A 21,701-nucleotide genomic window follows, 5' to 3' on the forward strand; every position below is an offset into this window, starting at 1 on the left:
CCATGCTTGTGGGCTCTGGTCAACCATCAGTCACGTCTTGTTTTTCCACAAGCAATTAAATATCTCTATCTTCCTGTGCGACCTAAAATATCTTTTCACGTTTTGTCAAAACAAGATATAAGTAGAGGCTGTAGGGGATGGGAAGATGGAAGCAGGCACTGCACTTTTAGTCCATCCATAATACTTTTTCAGCTTTTCTTTAAATCTGGACTGGTTATACATTTTTTGTTGTTGTTGTTGTTTTTTCTTTCTCTTTCAAATCTCAGCCTGGCTAATACCTTTTATGTGCTAAACTTGTTAGCCTGGAACAAATGAAAGAGCTGACAGAAATCCTGAACCCTTAAACTCCTTGTGGTGGTAACGGCACTGCTTTAATGTGTAGAATAAACGTGAGAATCCAGATCTAGTGATGAGTAATAAGTGTGAGAATCTTATAAACTTCAATAAGGGATATTCTTGCTTTAAATTTTGTGATCTCCTGTGTGACATGAAGAGATTGGGGGCGGAAAAATGTTAAGTTTAATGCCTTAAAAAGCTGTTTTGACACATGAAGATTTGTCTGATAAATCGTTTTGCAATGTGCCCCTCTTAATATAATGTTTCTCTTTCTCCCCAGAGGATGATATGGCCTATAAACTACTAAGGAGGAAATCAGTTATGATGGAAAATCATTCCTCCTCCTCACATATTTAGGGGAAGGTGCTAATTGCATGAAAAATTGAAAGAGCCATTTGTAATGGAAGGATAATGGCGAACTTCAGAAGTCCTTTTTTTTTTTTTTTTTTTTTTTTTTTTTTTTTTTTAAAAAAAGCATAATTCATATTGTTCCAAAGAGTTCTGTAGGATTGACTTGGTTCTGCATTTATCTATTAATGCTGGTAGGTTTGTGTAAAACAGAAGTACATCCAGTAGTGTTGATTACTAAAGATCTGAATTAAAAAACTAAACGTCGCAAAAAGACCTTGTATTGTTTATATGCCAGGCAAGTATATACAAGATTACTTTGCAGTGGGCAAAGGTTAGAATTGTTTAACTCTTCAAACTTTTGAAAAATATTTTTTCTCCTTTAAACTTAAAAAGGCAGCTCTTGAATAAAAAATTAAGCCTATCAGTAGACAGGAAGGTCCTACATAAAATTTTAAAATCATCTGTGTTGTATAGACCAACAGTGTGTCTGGTTTTGTTTTGTTTTGTGTTTTGTTTGGTTTGTTTTTGTTTTTTGTTTTGTTTTGTTTTGTTAAGCCGTTTGGCCAGCTGGAGGAAGGACCTCAGGAGTAAGTGAACAAAATGACTGGGTGGGCAGTGGAGAGGAAGGTCAGGAGAACCATTGCTGCAGCCTCACCTATTGTGAAGTTTGTTCATGCCTCTCCCTCTAGGTGCTTGATGTGGCAGACCATGGTCTGCCATGCAGGTATGGCATTCAAGCAGCAGGAGAGTGCAACTGCCAACAGTGAGGAGTCAGGGCTTCTAAGGCTCAGTCTGTGCTTGATATAGGTTGATATGTCATGGGTCCTCTGGACCCCCTTCTTCCTGCTTTGAAAAACAGTTTGGCTCCTAGCGACTGAAAATAGTCTGAGACTTGAGAGTCAAAACCATTGGTTGTGTGTCTTTCTCTCCCCCCCACTCCCTGCCCCCAGTATAGTCAAGGCCTAAACGTAAAAGAGAGTGTCCATTTTGTCGCAAGCCTGAGGTACTGTTTGGGCTCCTCTGTAAAACCTAAGCAACAGCGATTAGAAGAGAGTCCAGATCACCCTCAGGATTAATACCGCTGAGCGTTCATCTGGCCAATGTGGAAGAGGAAGGGATACATAGTACATTAGATGGAATCCTACAGCAAGTTAAACAGATGCTAAGATCGATTAAGACATTTTGGTTTCGGTAATGCTGAGAGAGTGCAAGTTTGCACTTTCCAAAGCACTGTAACGTTGACTTATTGAGTACTGAAGCTGTGTAACGTTTCTTAATTAACTTGATAAATCCTGGAGATGTATTCTTAGTAATGATGGACGAATCTCAAACACTTAGCTAGCAGGTCAGCATTCAGATGTCTATCCAGAGTCTGAGCTGCTGAATTGTTAAGCAAGCCTCATTCAACTCCTTCCTTAGCATTTGGAGACTGTTGCAAAAATTCTGACCTTTCCACATATGAGCGATGATGTACATGTGTGCGGGCACACATATGACGACTCCTCAAACTACTCCTTTCTCTTTTGCTTTGCTCTCTTCCCTGCGCAGACAGATTCATGGATCTGCCCAGTATGTGTCAGGGATATTTAGTGCTTGACTGATACTCACAGAAGACTCTTACTGAAGCATCTCCTTTACATGTAAAATGAAAACATTAATGGAGCAATTTTCAGAAAAGATTCTAGATGCTCTATTCTGCAAGATGCTGAGTGTTCTGGCCCCAGTCCAGCAAAGCATATAACTCATAACTTTAAGCACATTAATCCCATTGACTTCTGTTGTTAGTTTCCATCAGCATTTCATATTTGTGCATGTTGACACTGGGTAAAAGCATTGGGCAGATATAGCTAGCTAGTTTGGCAGCTCAAGAGGTTATTGGCAAGAGTCAGTTACTATATATACTGTGTGGGTTACAAGTCATCTTCTACTTGTAGATTTCAGTGCCCTTTACATATAACAGTACCTAAACTCTTCCAAATTATTCTTGTTCTTCTGTTTATAAACATAATTAAGATGTTTACAAATCAAATCAAATCAAATCAAATCTGCATCTTATTCTTGTCACAATTGAATTATGGGCTCTGATAGAAAAGTCCTGTTCTCAAATACCACATTTTTTCAACAGGTTTCTTCAGTTCTAACAAATTCATGTATAATTTAGTAGAAAACTAATCCTGGCAATAAAATTCTGTAGGAAAATTCAAATAACCTGTCTAAAAGAGATAATTATTTAATGGAGTAACTGCAGTAGGGCCCTGTTGGGTTAATTTCTTTTAAATTCTGCAGAACTGTTCCACAGAAGGCACAACAATTTCAAGTACTTGCAGATGTTTTACCTCCAGCTTGCATTGTCAATCTTATTGAAGCTTTAGTAGACAGACTGCTGCTTTGGGTGTAATCATTAGACCTTTAGAGGATTTTTTTTCAGTTTAAAATGAATATTTTATTTAAAGCCATTAGACCATCTTGACTATATCCAATGATGGATGTCTAATGAGAACTTTTTTTACCTTCAATAAATGACTATATTGTCTGCACTGATGTATGCTAAGACTTGATGCATTAAATCTTCAGTCATCAGCTGAGAAGTCAAAACACTTAGAGATGAGACTTAAAACTTTTTTTAAACCCAAATTTGCATATTATTGGATAAATCTGTTAATACGATTCAACTGGACTCAAAGTTAGTTTAAAAAATTTTTTTCTCTCCACTGAGTGTATGCAGGGTCAGTGTCTACAGAAGTCTTGAATTTCAATAAATTGACCCTCTGCTTCTCTTCTTCCCTTTTGTATATTACCTTACCAGCACGTTAACTACATTGTGCAGTGTCACAAGTCTCATAATCATGTTCAACATAATCAAGGCTGTGTGCTTTGCTTCAAGTGGAGATGTATTCTGTGGCAGACTCGGAGCAGATTAGATGGTGGTAAAAAGACCAGTGTCTGCTAGCACCTTGTTGAAGTTAGCAACATTGTGGCTGGGGGGTGGAAGGTCCTATTATGTTGTGAGTTTCTTCGGGGCAGAGACTGTCAGTTTTACTGCAGCATAAAATGTTTAATACTAATGAAGGCATTGCAGGGAAGACGACTTGGTAAAAGCAAAGTCTGATCACTGAGCAGCTGCTGCAGTTAGCAGTTTGCTCCTTTGGGCTTTTTGTATATTGATCTCTAGAATTGTTACTTTCAGATGTTCCAAATATATAAAGATAGTCTGCGTAAACACCCCTCTGAGCCCCAAGAATTTTTGCATTATAAGCAGGGACAAAAGGCTGGACTCGGGAATATTTTCCAATTTCTGTAATTCTTGCGTATTGTAAACCAATAGCTCCGCTAATCCACAAACCTGACAATTTGCTGTTCAAAGAAAAATAATACTATTACTAATCTCACCTCATCTTCAGTAACGAGACCTCATTACAGAATTCTTCAATCCTTACTATTTTAACTATTTATATACAGTACTATGCTATATAAACATTTATAACATGTTATGTTGTAAACTTAAACATCACCTTACAAAATAAATGAGCGAAGTATGTTTTGTGATGCATCTGATTTTAAATTTATTCTGTTCACTAGATTATGTGGAACAAGCAATCTGTAAATGATCTCCTAGCGATTAATGCAAATTCATCTTTAGTCCCCCACAATGTTTCAATACCGATATCATTGTAAGACACCAGGAGTTTCAGAAGTAGTCATCTTATTGTCCTGATGTGACTTGTTTGTTGCTGGACCAGCTTCTAGCGTTTGAGGGGTTTTTGTTTAACCATCCTATCCTAAACTGCAGGACTCCAAGACTTTGAAGATAACTGCCTTGAAAATATTTCTACCTTAATGTCTCAAGATTATCAAGACACTTATTACTAACCAATTAAATTATATACAGTATTCAAAACTTGCAGTCTCTTAATCTCTTGAATATAGGGACATGAATAGCCATAGTGGATAAGCATATTAGCTAGGTATATCTGGTACAACATCATTGAAAAGGCACTTAAGTGGTCATTGCTAGGGTTTAAATCTAATGCCTCTATAAGATTAGAGTAAGAAATTTGCACCTCTCTTGGAGATGTCAGTGAGTTTGCTGACACTGAACAACAGCAGCCTCGGTAATGTAAACATATGCAGTTTTTCTGGGCTAGAAGTGCTAAAAATTGTTTAAAGAAAATAGCATAACTTGGTGAGATTACGTATTCTAAATATGCCACTGTGCAGCTGCATCTTTGTCACACAAGGTGATGATGATCATTGAGATAGGGCACCCAGCAAAATACCTGGCTTCCTGCCCTGCATGCAGTGCACATCCTCACTTCAGCAAATCCAGTCTGGGCAGCAGTGCTGAAACAGCATGTAAAAAGCATGTGAGGAAGGACATCAGTCCCCTGCATTGGCTCCCAGGCAGTTTCATATGCGAGTTTGTCTTCTGGCCTAATCTTCAGCGTATCTGGAGTTTGGTCCATTAATTGCTTTGAAGACCAAGTTTCAATCTATAAATCAAGATCACTGTGCTCCTCTGAGACAATAAAAATAGCAAAGCTCAGGAAAAAGGGCGAGAGCTGAGATCAAACCACCTTGAAATGAGGAGATCTGCCTATGGCATGATAGGGAGGGGAAGGTTGGGTAAGGAAGGAGGAGTTGGAAAGATGCAAAATAGGAATTTGGAAAGATGGGGCACAGGGACAGAAGGGTCTATAACCACTAAAGAACATTCCCATCCAGAACCTGGAATTGAACCCAGGTGTCCTGAGTCTCCACATCCTTCTGCTGTAAGGAAATAGCTGTGAAACCCTCCGGCAGTGGCTCCTCCACAGGGAGGATAAAACCCTACTACTGCTACCAATTGCTGCTTTTTCTCGAGTGGCAGAGGACTGTGCTGGAGATCTAATGATCCAAACTCTGCTGATGACCCAAGTTGGGGGTTAAAAAGATTGCACGTAATTTCACATCTTAAAGTTCTTTTTAAAAAGGAAATTACAGTAACATTTTGAACAAATTTTAAGGTTTCAAAGTCACAAACTCAAACCTTGAAATGCCAAAACTAAGTTGCCCATGGGTCCTGTTGAAAAAGGTGTGTGAAATGTAATTAGAGATGCTTATAACATATGTACAAGGTTGTGAGTTCAATGCTTGAGGGGGTCACTTAGGGATCTGGGGAAAAAATCAGTACTTGGTCCTGCTAGTGAAGGCAAGAGGCTGGACTCGATGACCTCTCGGGGTCCCTTCCAGTTCTATGAGATAGGTATATCTTCATATATTAAGGGTGCATGGACAGCATTAATTCTGACATTTCGTAACTTGAGTGCTTGACTTTGAAACCTTGATATTTTTAACATTTTTTATATTACAAAAGACATTAAAAAAAAAAACTATATTAAGACTAGACAAAACTAAAGGAATCCCTAGTGAAAAATACTGACTTATAAGTAAATATTTAATCGGTGTTCAAGTTGCAGGGCATTTCCTGGAAATTAATGCTATATGCTGAAAATGAAAGATAACTGTTTAGATATGAGGACTATTTTTAATAAGTGATGTAGCTTACATTGTAAATACACAGCTTTTCTTGAGAATGATGTCTTGTTGATTGCATTGTCCTAGTGCCTAACATATTGGTCAGCATTCCATTCCTCTTTCAATAGTATCAGATCTAATACTATGAGTAAACATAGTATATTAATGGTAATCTATAAATGAGCTTATGTCCTTTGATAGAAGTGCCTATTGCTGTTTGTTTAGGCTTCTTGTGTTCAGCAGTAGACATTCAGCTTTTGCCTACTCTGGAAGACTGAAGAACAAGTCAGTTTTTGGTGTCTCAAGTGCATAATAACAGTTGATTTGGCAATGATTTCTAATCATGCTGTTTAAAACTTTATTTCTTAAATCACTTATTTATCTCCAGTGCCTACTGAACACATAGAATAAAGGCATGTCTTTTTTTTTTTTTAAGGTGTCAGTTCACAATAAACATATCTGAGATTGGTTTTGCTGGATGACCTCTAGCTGGGGCAGGGAGTGGAGGAAGACAAAGAAGGCCAGATTGTTTTTAAATCTTAAAACTGCTAATAAACAAGTAGCATGATAATTGCAAAAGGGCACAAACTCTCTTTTAAAAAATTTCCTTTACAGGTCACCTTTCTGCAATTTTGCTGTTTCTCTGTTGTACAATCTGAACCAATGAATAGCTACTTAAAACTGGTCAGTTACATGGTGGTTCTTCTAGTATTTATCAACTCATTTTTCACATTTTTCATTCCCCCCCCCCTTCATTCTTTGTTCACAATGTTCCCCTGCTTGTTCCCATGTGCTAACTATGTAGACCTTACAGAATGAACCTCTTTTTTTGCAGTCTGGCTTGCACTTAAGTCTCGCTCTTCCTTCTTGCATGTTGCCATCATTTTCCAGCTCTTTGCTCCATTATTTTTATGCTTAAAGCTCTGATTTATATGCTGGTCTATGTCCCTGCCAATGTGTTGCAAACTGTATTCTGACCCATTTTAAAAATACCTGACTGTGAAGCATACCAACAGCAAGCAAATCCAACGCCACTTACGTAACCCACCTCATGTCACTGTCTGCAGACCCACAGGGTTCTCATCCTTTCTGAACTGGCCATTCTGGAGATGCCGTGTCTTAGGGGTATAATAGTTTTCTAGCAGAAAAACGCATAACAAGATCCAGTAGTTGGAAACTGAAGCCAGAAAAATTCAGACTAGTAATAAGGTGCACATTGTTGAACAGTGAGGGTAATTAAATATTTGAACAGCTTACTTTGCAACATGGTGGATTCTCCAAACGTGAAGTCTTTTAAAATCAAGACTGAATATAGTCTTTTTTTAAAATATATGGTATTGCTCAAAAGAAGTTATGGGTTTTGGCCTGTGTTATACAGTAACTCCTCACTTTTAAAGTCATCCCGCTTAATGTTGTTTGGTTGTTACGTTGCTGATCAATACTCATTTAAAGTTGTGCAGTGCTCCACGCTTACGTTGTTTGGGTTCTCCACAGGTGGCAGCTCCCTACAGCCCTGTCCCCCCAGCGCCTCCCACCTGCTGGCAGACTCTGCGGATCAGCGCCTTCCCCTTCCACCCCCCGCCTCCTTCCTGTGACAATCAGCTGGGTTGGAGCATTCGGGAGGTGGGGAGGGAGGGGGGAGGAGTGAGGACTCAGGGCGCCTCCCTCTCCCTCCGCTATGCGGCAATCAGCCGGTGTTTAGAAGGGAGAGGGGGAGCCAGGACACAGCGAGCGAAGTAAAGTGGGAGGAGGTGGGGGGGAGAAGAGGTGGGTCAAGGATGGGGGCTTGGGGGAAGGAGAGGAGTGGGTGGACTGAAGGTTGAATCCTTCTGGCTCTGGTGCTTGCAGAGTAGGGGAAGCTGCCCTGGAACCTACCCCCCCCCCTCCATCCCTCCACTTAAATTCATTCTCTTGGGGAAATTGGATTTGCTTAACATCGTTTCACTTAGTCGCATTTTTCAGGAACATAACTACAATGTTAAGGGAGAAGTTACTGTACTGGAAGTCAGACTAAATGCTCATGCTGGCCCCTTTGGGCCTTGAAATCTGTGCATCTGATGGGCCCCAAAGTACAAATTTAGGGTTTTTTGCCTCTAACCCTTCCCACAATCTGCATTTCTTAAGTTGCCACCCTTGCTTTCCCCTCACCCCCATTTTTCTGGAGGGAGGGCTTTCCTATCCTCTTAATTCACATATTAACCTCCCCCTACCCCCATTCTGTCTCTTTTTCCTTATTGTCTGCCCCCTTAGCCCATTGGGTGACTGGTAAAAACATCTGTTTGGATGCTGCTGCCGCCGCCGCAGACTGTCTTCCCATGTGGTGCAGCTATGGCCAGTTGCTACAGGGTTGCCCAGAAACTAGAGGACAGCTAGAAGACAAACAGGCTCCTTTAAATTAGTTACCAGTTGCTTTCTTCTGCGCCCTAGCAACAGCAGAACATTTCTGCAATAAGGTAGACTTTTCTAGCACATTTCCCTGCCCCTTACTGGTCATCTGTTTTTTGGCTCTGGTGGCCTGGCCCTGGTTGCTTTTTTCCCTTGTATCCTCTTGGTCTCCCATGCTAGCTCAGTTCGGATCCTGTCTTGCATAAAGCTCCAGGTGGAGAGTGATATTGAAATGTGTAACACTTCATTTACAAAATGAGCTGTTAGCGCCTTTGAATGAAGAGAATTACTGCACCCTCACAATCTCCTTTGCATAAGAATATAGGATTTGCCATACCACTTCAGACCGCTTTGTCCAAGTTGGGTATCTGCCTCTGTAGTGAATGCCTAATTCAGAGGACATCCCCTCTCTTCCCCCACCCCCCTCGGTAATTTACCTGCCTGATTGCAACTGCACACTATTTCCTTTCTGACTCTGCAGGTGATCAGTTTATTCCCTAAAGCATGAGATTTAGTTACTATTCTACCTCGATATAACGCTGTCCTCAGAAGCCAACAAATCTTACCATGTTATAGGTGAAACCACATTATATCAAACTTGCTTTGATCCGCTGGAGTGTGTAGTGCTGCTCTCCCCCCGGAGGGATGCTTTATCGCTTTATGTCCGAATTCATGTGTTATCAGGTCGTGTTATATTTTTATAAAACTAATCAATCCCTTATTTGAGTGGCTGCAGTATTTGACTCTGCCCTCCTGGAGTAGCAAATCCATGGATTGATACACTTAAACATATTTTCCTTTTTAGTTATACATATACATTATTTAAATGGCTTTTTGTCATGTTATGAAGCAGGGCAAAAGGATGGTCTGGGTCAGGTTTTACAGTGATTTTCACAACTTTGAATACTTTCCTGAAGCCCCCAGTGACTCTCTTCTTTTACAGGGTATCTTCATCTAATTTTTTGTGGACACCCATTACATTAGTTCTTGCTGCATCACTAACCATCTTTGTTGTCCTTGTCTGGTCCTCTTCATCTTTGCTACCTTTTACTTAAGGTCAGGTGATCAAAACTCAATGCAGTGATTCAGAGACTTGAATACATTTTGAGTATATAGTTATTTTCTATTCTGTCTCTTTAAAATAATCTCTGCATGTCAGATGAGTCCTCATTCTGCAAGCACCTAGAGAAGGATACTTAGTGTTCATTCTGTATGAAAATTATTACTGTCAGTAAATGTGTTTTAGGTGGGAGGAGGAAAAATAACTTCAGTAGATATCTCAAGCTTGCCACACCTCTGCCATGACGTCCCCAAAAAGCTACTATCTAATACCTGCTAGGAAGGTGGTGAGTTGCAATTACTATGACACTGATCATCATTTTATACCTGCGTGTAGCTAGTTTATGCTAAAACATTCTATTCTTGTTATCCACGTCCTCTCTACCCACCAGCCAGCCCACACATTCATTTCACCCACCTGTTAAGTCTTGTGTCTGCCTGTAAAACCTTTGTGGCAATGGGAGGCTCACCTCATGAAGGTCTTTAGGCTCCTCATCACCTACATTGTTCAAAACTACATTTTATTGGAACAAAAACAGTCCTCATATGCATAAACCTAAGGATTTGCAAATCCAGAAATTTTCCAAATTCTTATTTGTTAAACTTTTCATTACCCTGTCAAATATTGGGTGGTTGTGTGTGGTATTTTTTTATATTTATTTAACCTAGCAACTCTGTTTTTAGGGACAAAGCATGAATATTCCCTGCTACGGGTATTGAACATGAATTTGATATCCAGGTTGTGGTACCTCTCATTGATAATGATTTAATGTTTTTAAGTTGGCTGGGGATCAAATTAATTTCTAGATCCTTTTTCCCCTCTGCAAGTGCCTGCTCCCTGGTACATGAATTTTGTGAGTGTAACATAATAACGCTATTTCACTGACTATTGTTTCAGCTGTAATTATAACTTAATCTGCATAAACATGCCTTGCTTGAAAAAAAGAGAAAATAAATTACATATGAAATATTCTACAGTTGCTGAGAAAAGCAGAGGTCTGAGAGGTTCCAATGGGATTGGGTTGGAGAGGTAGTCTATAAAACAGGTGTACCACTAAATTCTGTGTCACTGTAGCAAGTTCATATGATTGTTTGTATTAAATTCATCTCTCTTAACAGCAGCATGAAACAAATAGAGTGCAGATAGTATTTTAACAGTGGCTTCCAATGGAACATAATCAGCCAGTGGACAATTGCATTTTGTTGTTTCCTTTCTGTGTAAAGTATAGGCAGGCTATCTTTTACTCCTACATCATTTTTATACTTCTGACTCCTTGAGTCTTGTTATATTTTTGATGCTACTGTATCCATCCAATGGCTGAGGTTCAGAGCTATTTTAGCCTAGAGGCAGGGAACTAGTCAGAGTAATTACTGATGGTTGCGCTTCAGAAACTTGTGTAGCTAAGATCAGGTCATGGGGCAGGTCAGCCTGGATTATGTCAAACGAAGGGATTTGACATAATATGAGGATTCTCTGGAATGGTTTCAAACAACGATTAGGATTAAAGCCCCTCTAGGTTGCAAACAGATAGTGGGTGGTGGTATGAATGTCACAAATAAAATATCAGAGCTATCTAGTTGTTTAGGTACTGCCCAGAACAACAAAGGTAATCTGGTAACTTGATTTGACTCAGTCCTCTGATTTGGTGGTATCTGTTTGTATATACACATTTAATACATGCAGCGACTACCATTGAAATGAATGGGGGTGACAGCATGAACTTTACTCCTCTTCAGTAAAGGTATCCGTCCACTTATTACCACCATATTCTCCACATTTGCTCATGGTGTTTGGATCATAGGTTGTATCTTCCTTAAACTCCTTGTCCAATTGTTAACTCCTCATCATCACGGATACAAGAGCCCTCTGGAAGATGTATTAATTTAATATCTTTCAGCACCTGGTGGAACAAAGTCTCCATTCAGCTCAATGCAAGTTTCCAGAACAGCTTGACTCATCGCTGGTGTTAACCAACAAACATTTCTGCAGTGGCTAAGTCTTGGGCTTTTTATAGTTTTGCACACTTGTTGCATGTGGGATATCTTACAGCTGCTAGCTTTCACTGAAGCTTCAATTAATCATTTTTCCTTTACAGACCTTTTAAAAATAGAACAAAAATGTTTAGGGGTTAAACTGAATCTAATATATGGCATTATCCCCCCAAAGTCTCCTCAGATGAATTGATTTGAATGTATTCTTGAGTGGTATTGGAGGAATACTCATCCAAATCTTTTTTTTTTTTTTTTTTTCTTTTCTTTTGAAAGTGAAAACTATGGCCAAGATTTTTTTTCAAAAGTGACTACTTTTGGATATCCCAGTTATTGGTTGCTCAACTTGGAGCACCTTTAAATGTACTCTTCAGAAAGTCCTGGGCATTCACTGCTTGAAAATCAGGCCCCTCTAACATAGCTCAAGTTGGGCCTCAAAGAAGAAAGACACCTAAAATCACTAGTCCCTTCCGAAAGCTTGGCATAGATTCTTTTTGCAGATATGTGGAATATGTTCTCTAAAGCCTTTCTTACAATGGAATGTTTTGTGGAAATTGTCAGCAGTGAAATTCCAGTTGTGGTAATGTCATAATGGTAGATTTCTTAAAGTCTAATGTAGATAAAGCCCTAGTAGTCTGTGAAAGAAAAAGCCATCAGCCAGAAAACCTGTTTGCCTTTGTATTAACTCTTAAAATTTTCTGCTTCTGCTCATAAAAAAAATTTTTAGGCTGACATTCTGTTCATGGGAAAGATCCTGCTAGAAAAGTGTGGTTTCTTTTGTGGCTGTGTTTATTATTTTTTCTATTAAACACATTTTGTTTTTCACTTGTGGAAATAGTAGATGCAGTTGTGACATTTTGAATTACTTTAAGGCAATATCCAATATTTCACTAGTAACTTTACCAGTGTCGTCCGAATGCCCAGGAGGTGTCTCAAGATGTGAGAGGAGTTCAGCATACACAGTTAAGCTGCCTGTTTTTTTTTGTTTTTGTTTTTGTTTCTATTTTTTTTCCTTTAGTTGTCAGGCCAGCCCACTCTGCTGTGACTTCAGTCTAGATTGCAAGTTCTCTGGAGCAGGGACTTTCTTACCTGCTTGCAAAGTATCTAGCAGTCTGTTAGCACTATGCTAGTAACAAATAATGATGTATCATTCTGCGAGGTCACAGGTAATGACAAAACTTCAGTAATGTGTGGAAGTGGCCCAGAGAGGATTCAATAAGTATCAGTTATTCAACGTACATGAGATTCTGAAAATCACACCATACACTTCAGACCCCATGCTCCAATGGAGTTTTGTTATCTGTTATGTATAGGGTGACCAGATAGCAACTGAAAAAATGGGACAGGGGGTGGGAGGTAATAGGTGTCTATATAAGAAAGTTCCAAAAAACAAGACTGTTCCTATAAAAACAGGACATCTGATCATCCTAGTTAAGTAACCGAGATGGAGCCAGTGACACGACTCTGTTCAACCTTGAAGAACAGGGTTAGTTTTTTAGCTGTTCAGGTGTGACTGCCCTTTTGAGCCTGGTCAGTGAGAGCGTAAGTGTCATGCACTCAGGTTAATGGGCTTCAGTGTTTCTTTGCAATTAACTTTTAATGGTCATAAACCTAGTTTAACATCTCTATGACAAGGTAGCTTAAAGCATAACACAGGTTTTTAGGTTTGCAGATCTGTGAACCTCTGCTTCTTTGGGGTGTGTGGTGTTTTTGTTGTCCTGTGGGAGGGTATCCTCCACCCTTTGCACAAAGATGAGATTATGTATGTGTCTTACAGCATTCTTCTAAACAGCAGAGGAAGGAAATATTTTGTTCAGTAAGTCTGGACTGATTCTTTTCTCTTAAAAGGCATGTAATTTTTTGGGGGTACAGACTGACATACAAAACAGTTGGAGCTGTTAATTTTCTGTGGAATTTTAGGAAAATGTAAGTTCAACTATATTTTCCAGTACAATAATGAAATGAGTGTTTGTATATACAAACACCAACATGCTTAACTACTCATTTCCTCCCCACGTTCCCCCAATACATAGGCTTCAGTCTGTTTATATGCAGTCTGGGAGTTGGGTGAGGAGCCATTTCAGCATATGTATGACGTTATTAAAATACCTATTTTTAAGAAGAACTGAATCATAAACTGCTTTATGGTATTGTATCCAAACATTGCATTTCAATGGGGGATTCAACGTTCTTTATAGGAACAGATGCCTGAAACTCTTACCAGTCCACAAAAGTGGTTCATAGTTATGCAAATAGTCCCATTGTCTTTGGTGGGACTGATCAAATGATTAAGGGTTTACAGAATTAGAATCCAAGTTTTTAAATTATTTGGAATGAAAGGTATGTTGTACACACACAAGCATCACACCAGTATAAAAATCTAAACCTTGAAACTTGCATGTGGTAGTAATGGCTATTTTTTTTTTTTTTTTAAATTATGCAGTCACTGAGTGTATACTGAATACTGTGCAAAACACAGAAGGCATAAACAGTCTCCATTTCCTGGAGCTTACAGTATCTATGACCCAAACTGTGATAGGCCCTAGGTTCAGATCTATTTGAATTGCTCACGTCTTTTGCAGTAAAGTCAGGAGCGGCGCCAGGGTTTTTGGCGCCCTCGGCGGGGGTCCTTCCGCGTTCCTGGTCATTTGCGGCAATTCTGCGGCGGGGCGGGGTCCTTCCGCTCTCCTGGTCTTCGGGGCACTTTGGCGGCAGGTCCCGGAGCGAGTGAAGGACCCGTCGCAGAAGACCTGGAGCGCGGAAGGACCCCCCGCAGCCGAATAGCGGCCGAGGGTGGCAAAATGCCGCCCCCCCCCAAATCCTAGTGCCCTAGGCGACTGCCTAGGTTGCCTAAATGGAAGCACCGGCCCTGAGTAAAGTACATTACATAATAGAATAATTGGGGAAAGGCTGTTGTGCGCAGTCCATAATACAGATTGATAAAGAGAAACCAATCTCTAAAATGATTGAAGATTGGTTTCCTTTATCAAACAGTACAAGAAGAGATACCAAATTATTTAATTTCCTCTCCTATTCTACATGACCTAGATTGTGGCCATTGTGTCTGTCGATGCTCTCCAGTACAACATCCTATTACCTCTGGCTCTGGCCTGGAGAGAAATGGAACTCAACACATTCTCTACATGTTTTAGCTAGTCATCTCTTTTTGCAAAGACTTAAAAATCCACGTTCTCCCCCCCCCACTTTTTTTTTCTTCCCACCCTCCCTCTAACTGTATCTTGTCACGTTATACGTGAATAAAATACACTCTGGAAAGGAGACCCTCTGAGTGAAAAACAAAACCTTGCTAGGTTTTCAGCATGAGCAGGATTAATTGGAGTTATCACTTAGTATTGTAGTTAACACTTATAACATGATACAAATCCTGCCTAAGCACACTGACTTGGCAGCAATTTCTATAATATTCCTCTGTTAGATTGGTTATTGGGAGGTGGGGTGGAGGGGTGGAATGCAGCATATAGCGATGAAATGCCATAAATTAAAATTGATATTTGTAGGTTAACTTTAAAATGCCCTCTGGGTGTGTACAGGCAAGCTGCACTTTTGTGACTCCACTTCCCTCTCCTTAGAAACCTCTACCTGGTGTCCTCCCTTAGGAATTTCACCAGGAGAGAGGCAGCTCTAAAATTGATCAGGGCTCCATAAGAACCCTGCTGGAAGAGGCACTGAGAGCTTGCTACCACAATATAGCTGTAGACAGTATAGATATTCTCCCTCACCAAACAACCTGAACTGAAAAAAGGCCCCCTCATATCCTGCAAAAAGTGTCTATGGGGAATAATAGTGGCATAACTATATCAGCTCATATTCATATGTTGTTCTGAATCTTTCCCACTCATTTAGACCAGGTGTGATTGAATGCTTGGCCCATCCCATTATATTATCCGGGTTAGATGACTCTGGCCTCGTCAATAGAGTGATGGTTTTGGGTGTCATGCATTGGTCTCTGCCTCTCGCTTCTGGCGGATTTTCAGCCCATGAGGGCGCATGCCCTGGAGAACCCAGTCGGGGTCTTAAGATTGAGGGAAATGAATGGGTAAAGCACAGTATCACTCTTTCACTAGTACCAGACTTACAGAAGATTTTTAATGAACACCGAGCCCAGGTTGAATCCCTTTCCATGAATGAGTTTGTGGAACGCTGGCGTTCCTCAGTGATCACCAGAAGAACATTGATTAAAATACATTTTTTTAAAAAAAATTGAAACTGAACATGAAACTTTCCAAGCAGAGTTTGATTCAATGCCTCAGCTTTGAAATGAAATCTAGAGATATGTAGAATGGGGTACCATCTTTGATACTTGCCAGTAAGTAATCTGAATCTATGGGGTCACAAGCACAGCTACTACCAGAAATGCAACTTCTGGCAAGCAGTGACTTGAAGGGGTATCCGTGCATGGATCAGCCAATTAAGATCACTTTTTGTCCTGGTACTTCTAGGAATGTCAGTCTTCTAAAAGAGTATCCCATTGGTTCTAATTTTCTATTCATTGTTAGAGCTGGATTGAGACACCTAGAGGGAATTCCTCCATTTTTAGGATGGTAATGGCACACGCAATGGTAATAAAGTTCCCTTCCCCACAATCCCATCACCAATATGTCTGATCCCTCATATATAGGGTACAATCTCTAGAGATGAGTGGGTTGTTCAGTAGTCTGTCCATTCAGTCCTTGGGGCCTTTGCCACCCATTCCAGCTAATGTTTTTTTTAGAGTAGACAACTATCCAGTAGGAAGTGGACTGATGCCACCATTCCTCTTACAGAAGCTACTGAGTGATTCACTCACTGCTCTTGGGGGGGGGGGGGGGCGCTAGGTAAACAACGTGCTATACCTGCTCCAAGCACTTAAAAGCAGCATGTGGCAGGCATGCTGGATAACCTAATATCTATGGTATGTGAAATAAAATGTTTAAATAAATAAGTCACCAGGACACTGAAGACCTAGAGTATAGAAGGAAGAGCTAACTAAAAGCATAAATGGATAATATCTAAAACTAATTCCTGAGTAACCCTGCTACCGTGGAACATGCAGACTAATTATACTCAACATGGTACAAAAGGTTAGTTACCAGACTTGAACAATCAATACTGACTAACTGATGTATGACGTATACACATCTACAGACCTACAAGACACTGATTATTGTAGCTAAAGTAACTGCTGATTGGAGAGTCAATGCACGAATCTTGCAGCTAAAGACTGAGATGTGATTTGCAAATCATCTGAAATTTGGCACCTATTTTATTTAATTTATACAAAAAGGAGGGATGAACAGCAGTCTGAGCGATCACCTTTAGAACTGAACTCCTACATATTATTGAAAATTCGTATTGGTTCTGTTATTTCGTCATAAAAATGGACCTAATGCTTGTTGGCTTTAAAACACCTACTAGCTCTGCTTTCTCTCTCCATCTTGCAAAATATAAGACAAGGCCAAAGCTTAAATTAAAATTCTCAGGTTCTTATCTCCTTCCCACAGGAAAGCAAATCTGTGCTGAAAACCGTAAAATTAAGAGGAGAGCAAGGATAGCATAATTTAGCAAAATACCATGGCACTAGATTCTGAGCTATATGACTGGAGGGATAGGTCAGACATTAAGAAGATACTGCCTTCTAATGCAAGTTCCTTAGAGTGGTGCTCTGAAAACAAGGAAAGCAGAAAATACTGCACTGGTTCCTAGTCACACTGCTCCATGCACTTTTATCAGCCTTTTTTTAAATTTAGTTATCCACTTAACGCTTCTAGTTCTAGAAGTCTAAAGAAATCCTTGATTTAGACTTTTTGAAATAGTCCTAAAATCTATTATGATGCCAGGGTTTGAATATCGAGATTCAAATAAAATTCATTTCAATGGGCTCTTAATTTTTTTTCTTAATTCCAAATATTTGGCAGTTAATGTTCTTGCTGAGCTTTAAGAGCATTTTTGTCTGACCATTTTCTTCATGTTTAATTAAAAACCTCTATTTGTAGCATAATTATTTTTGTGGAGGGGCAGCAGACAGAATACTGGGGTAGAAATGATGAGTAATTGATCTGTTACATGCTAGGATTACTATAGCATAGTCCTGCTATGAGAAGCGAGGAATGAAGATATATAGGAAAATAGGTAATGTGCACATGGCCTGGTTGAGTCCCCAAAACAGTTGTTTTCTAGTGTGGTGGGTTTTTTTCTTTTTGTTTGTTTGGTTTTTTTTTGTAAAGGGTTGGGGATAATGTTTGGGCTGTGAGAAGAATTACTGCTAGTGGTGTTTCTTCAGCTTCAGGCCACTCTTGCATGTATCAGGCAAACACTTTTTTTGTTTTTAATGGCTGTCTAATTTGTAGAAAATATCAAATACAAGTGTGTGTGTTTATTTGTGTCTGTATTTTATGCTCCCAACTGGGTGTTGGGGAAAACACGAAAATACTGGTCTTCTCAGGCATTCTTAGCACTTTTCAGTTCTTAGAAACGTAGTACATGTCAACCTAAGCAGCAGGGATCTGGTGCTACCTTTCTCCAGAAATTGAGCTGGTATGTGTTGATCATAAGCAACTTAGTTTGTTAAAGGGACACTGTCAACTCCTTACACCCTAAATTACACTCTTGTGGGGGACTGTTCTGTTCTCTGCTATGAACTGAAATATTTATTTAAAAATTCATCACTCTTTTGGGGGATTGGAGTAGGGCAGAAGGAAGGAGCTAATACCTCAGCAGTGTTGGAAATTTTCAACAATATAGCACTGTATTAATGCATAAGAACCAGACAGTGACATCAAACAAAAATGACACTGATCAGACTGGTTTCGCTGTTCAAGGCCGAAGAAATGCAAACTGTAATTGGTGGTGTAGAGCTTTCCCATAATTTCATTTCTGCTGTGTAGTTGGTCTTATTCTGGTACTATGTGGACTGCTTGGCCTCTGCTTGCCCTCCTACCAGTCAGCTCCTCCTCTTGCTTCTTCCTATAACCCCACTCCACTAGACCTCCCAAGAGCAGCTGCAGCTGTCTCTCTACCTAATCATAGAAACTTTCTGGCTTCAGCACCCTCTCTATCTGGTCCGCCCCAACAGTCTTCAGGCTGCTACTACAAGCTTGACTATCATGCCTCATCCTCCCTCATAAGCACTCTGTCCTAGCAGGTGAGAGTCCCATGTTTTCTATGTTCGGAAGCAAGGAGGTTAAATATGGTTAGTAATACAAATGATTTTAAAACAAGTTACCATGAGTGTCTGCACCCCCTTCCCCAAAAACAACAGAATTGAGATTTATTACTAATACTTCTTGTTTTTACTCTCTTGCAGTCAAATAAGGTGCCAGTGGTGCAGCCTTCACATGCGGTTCACCCTCTCACCCCACTTATCACTTACAGCGACGAGCACTTTTCTCCAGGGTCACACCCTTCACACATCCCCTCAGATGTCAACTCAAAACAAGGTGAGGCTACTTCTAACAACTAAAGGAAAGCACAAGAAACAACTGTGAATGCTAGTTCTAGAGCTCTAGTACCCTGAAGCCCGCCAACATATCAAAGGATCTATTCTAAATCCTAGTTTCAAGGGTCTCAATTTAGCAAATTATCTTCCTCTGAAACTTGACATGTAATGTGTTGGTATGGGACAGCTATTCTTACGTAATACGGATCTCTTAACTGGCTGTTTAAAGTTGGAGGACAGTGCACATTTTTATCACTTTGCCTTATTTTGCTCATCAAAATATTTTAAAATGATTAAAAAAAAAATTAGTCCTTGGCGCCCCCTGTTGTGCCCAAGTATTGCAGCATACAGACATAATATGAAATCTCAATTATTTGAGACACAGGAAGGTGAGTTGAATTATATATTTAAAACCTTAAGTTCCTTGTTTTCTCAAACTTGTATTTCATGTCCTTATTTCCTTTCCATATTTCATCATATTCCAAAATGTAGTGCCGTGCAAGAGGAAGGTTCTCAGTTCCCTCTCTCTCCTTATTGCCACTTATCTTAATTGAGTAGTGGTCTATAAAATACATGTGTAGTTTTCAGAACACACTAGTTGAGGCAATGTAAGTATAACAGAATCTTGGGCATGTAGTTGAATTGTGTAAAATTTCTAATCTTGCAAAAAGACTGATTTTTAAATGTATGCATCTTTAGATGTCAACTGTTTCTTTGTGCATGTAAAACATTCAAAACCAAATAGTTTTGTAAGTTTATCTCCTGGATGTAGCGGCCATTGAACAGATTTACAGTTTGCTGGGCAGCTTTGTCCTGCAACATACATACACAATGTCACTAAATGCAATTTATGGGGCTTCACTGAAAGACTTGAGAAGATCTACGAATCTTGTTTGAAACCAGGGGTGCTGGTAGTTTTCACCTAAAACCATGTGGGTCTTGATTAATTTAGTCTCATGGTTCAATTGCACCTAAAACCTGGTGTGGGAGTGCACTAACCTGGATTGAGACAGATCACCAGAAGTGAAGATGCACAGAACGCGATGGAGATGAGTGGATTTGAGAGCAAGGAAACAAGCTCCCAATAAGATCCCCAAGAGGGGAAGTGAGAAGGAGGGGAGTGTGGTGTGGTGAGGGCAGGGGATTGGCAAGAACAAGGAAGGAGCAAGCGAGGTGGGTAGAAGCTAGACACAAGAGGCACAGTGATGAACAAGGTGAAGCTTGAGAGTGGAGGAGTGATCCAGGTCAGAAGATAGTGGCACAGCATTTGGAGATAAGGAAGAGAACAACAGAGGATTCAGAGGCCAGGGTAGCCCAGCAGATGGAGCAACAGAGGCACCGATATAATAGATGCTGTGATTATTAAAACAGGTAGTTAGGAGGCTGTAGAAAAGTCTCTTGCTTCCCTTGGATGTTAGGGCAGCCAGTACCACCCGGAGAAAAGAAAGCAGGGCTCCTTGCCCTCTGTAGAGGGCCTGCTCAGAGGCTGCTCCCTTGGGTCTATGATGGTCATGGTCTCTACTGGGGAAACAAAGGCAGCAGACTTGGCCTTGTGGAGGGACTGGTGGCAGCTGGCTCAGGTTGTGTAGGGGACTAGCTATGTGCATAATCCATAGGCTGAAATCAGTAGCAGTTGCCTCCCTTGGTTTCAGTACTCTTGTATACTCCTGGAGGACTGCCAAGCTGCACAGCTAGAATGTGAAGGTCCATTGAGTTCTGGATTGGGGTCCTGGTGCAAGCCCATCTCTAGACAAATCGTTGAGTACTTGTCAGTATTGTCCATTTGAGGGAGGTTTTCTAAACTCATCCCATGTATCCTTTGTGTGCTCATTGTCCTTCCTATGCCACCAATATCAATGGACTGTATCCAAGAACCAGTCACACTCCTGTGTGATTTCTGTTTAATTCCTAAACGTCTAGCTTGCGAGATGGTCTGAATTTAAGCCTTGGGGCAAGCAAGTATAGACCAGGGCACTACTCCAGCTCCTGTAACGTGGACAATAGTACTGACTCTGCTGGCTTTGTGAGTCTTGCTCTCTGGGCATGAATGCAGAAGATAAATATGTATATGAATTAATTCACTGGGGACTTTGAACAAATTACTCAGTCCCATTGCTATGATGTGCCCCCATTATGACACTGAAGTTTTATCCCTTATGTCAGAGTTGCCAGCCTGTGGTGGCTCATCAGAGTTCCTGTGCTGTGCACCCAAAGATGTTGAGACTTCAGCCAGGATTTGCTTTTCATGTGTCTTTCTGTACAACAGTCATTTTTCTCTTTTATGTCCATCATAGGCCCTAGCTTAAAGTCCTCTCTTATTTTGGTTTCTTCTGTTGTTGTCCTTCCTTTCTCCCTCCTTGCCAGATCTCTTTCCCTTAACACAAGGAATAGATCCTATTCTCACTGAACTGGGGGATCTTCCAGTGCTTATGCCTCTGAGCAGATGAAAGGTTGCTGGAAGTGGGAATGAACGAGAAGACTGGAGACCTCTGAAGTGACCAAATATTCCACTGTTTTAGTCAAACTAGCTCTCCCAATTTAAATACTGTCTGTGCACCAGAACCTAGTAAAATGTAGAATGACCAGATGTCCCCGGTAAACTTCAAGAAAGCTTGCTGCCATATGCTTCCAT

General features: G+C 40.3%; 1 protein-coding gene across 6 annotated transcripts in view; it reads left to right on the forward strand.

Annotated features, from left to right (window-relative positions):
* LEF1 (lymphoid enhancer binding factor 1) overlaps positions 1-21,701 on the forward strand; it is a 96,408-nt gene that overhangs the window by 40,861 nt on the left and 33,846 nt on the right. For all 6 annotated transcript variants that reach the window (XM_075066212.1, XM_032802254.2, XM_075066213.1 and 3 more), the window contains exon 5: positions 18,938-19,070. In XM_075066212.1, coding sequence (XP_074922313.1) covers positions 18,938-19,070 — 133 coding nt within the window. The remainder of the gene's footprint in view (positions 1-18,937; positions 19,071-21,701) is intronic.

Source organism: Chelonoidis abingdonii, chromosome 5 (assembly GCF_003597395.2).
Source record: "Chelonoidis abingdonii isolate Lonesome George chromosome 5, CheloAbing_2.0, whole genome shotgun sequence".
In the NCBI taxonomy this organism is placed as follows: domain Eukaryota; kingdom Metazoa; phylum Chordata; order Testudines; family Testudinidae; genus Chelonoidis; species Chelonoidis abingdonii.